At 45.9% G+C, this 1,196-nt stretch overlaps 1 protein-coding gene across 1 annotated transcript in view; it reads left to right on the top strand.

The window, feature by feature from the left end:
* LOC119593969 (histone-lysine N-methyltransferase PRDM16-like) overlaps positions 1-1,196 on the top strand; it is a gene marked incomplete in the record, with an annotated part of 3,776 nt that overhangs the window by 1,546 nt on the left and 1,034 nt on the right. Inside the window, 1 exon segment of the mRNA XM_037942990.1 lies at positions 1-1,196. Coding sequence (XP_037798918.1) covers positions 1-120 — 120 coding nt within the window.

Here is a 1,196-nt window from a genome sequence, read left to right as displayed (position 1 = left end):
CTCGGAGAGAAGGAAAGAGAAAAAATATCCTGTGCCGTGACCATAAAGTCCTCGGCGACTCCCATGGAAGTCGACGGCGCCGAGGCCATGGTGCAGCCCGTGGCCGTCATCACAGCGTGATTGCTTTGTTCTAGTGCATCCTAAAATTGCCCTCAGAAAAGAATCGAGTGCGGGACAGGGATCACTGTTAAGATGAACGTTTAGTCACGGGCAGTTTACCAGAAACGTTTGGTCCTTGAGACATTATCTGTACCAAAAACACCAAGTGATGCCATTGTGGAGACCATATTTTAGCAGTGAGAATTGTTTCCTGCCTAATGACATACATAATGACTACCTAATGTTCAATCTTCTCGTTCGATGAGGGTTGGTTGAACGTGGTTGTGAACACGGAAGAAGGAAAAGCAAAGACAGTTCAGGAAGTGTCTCACTCTCTGTCTTCGAACTTATTTTTATTTAATCCTTAAACTCTTCCTGCTGGAATTGATTTCTTGTACAAATTTCCGACCAACTCACGCGTATGGGTAACAGAGTGCAACCTACCTTAGTCCGGCCAACTTGAGAAATGAAGGTTCCTTGTGAATTGTTATATATTTTAGGTATATACTTGAAGCCAACGTGCTCACAGACATTGAGAGAGAGAGGAAGTATCTGTAATTTTTAAGTAGCCCACTGTAGTACAACTAGCCTAAGTGCATCGCCGTAGTCAAACACCAACTATAGGTTCACGCTTAAATATGTCTCCTTCACCCTTTTCCTTCTCAGTCCCATTCCTTATTATCTTCTCCTACCCTGAAAATCCACGTTACGACGTTTCAAAGCCAGATGTTATAAAGAAAAACCTACTCCCTGTTGAAACCCCTCCGTTGGAAAACCGCTCCCCACGGCCATCTGGAAACCCATCGCCCAAACATTGCAGAAGGAATCCCAACCTCTGTACTGAACACCCTGCTTCCCACCCTGTCTCCCTTACGTGCCTTGTTACAGCTAGAGCAACAGCAACGGGTCTTCAAGATGATCAGGGACATGGTCTCGGCCGCTCTGGGGACGTCTGGTCGTCAGGTTGCCCCGACTGCGACTGTCATGACTGAGATGCTAAAACCTCGTTCTTTAGGCTTTAATTTGTCATCCGTCGGAGATCTGTGCACCTTTCTGTAATTTTTGTCATGGTTTCCAAAAGACACCGTCTATACGCC

This window comes from Penaeus monodon, chromosome 33 (genome assembly GCF_015228065.2).
Source record: "Penaeus monodon isolate SGIC_2016 chromosome 33, NSTDA_Pmon_1, whole genome shotgun sequence".
NCBI lineage: Eukaryota > Metazoa > Arthropoda > Malacostraca > Decapoda > Penaeidae > Penaeus > Penaeus monodon.
This window is presented reverse-complemented; position numbering and strand designations above follow the sequence as displayed.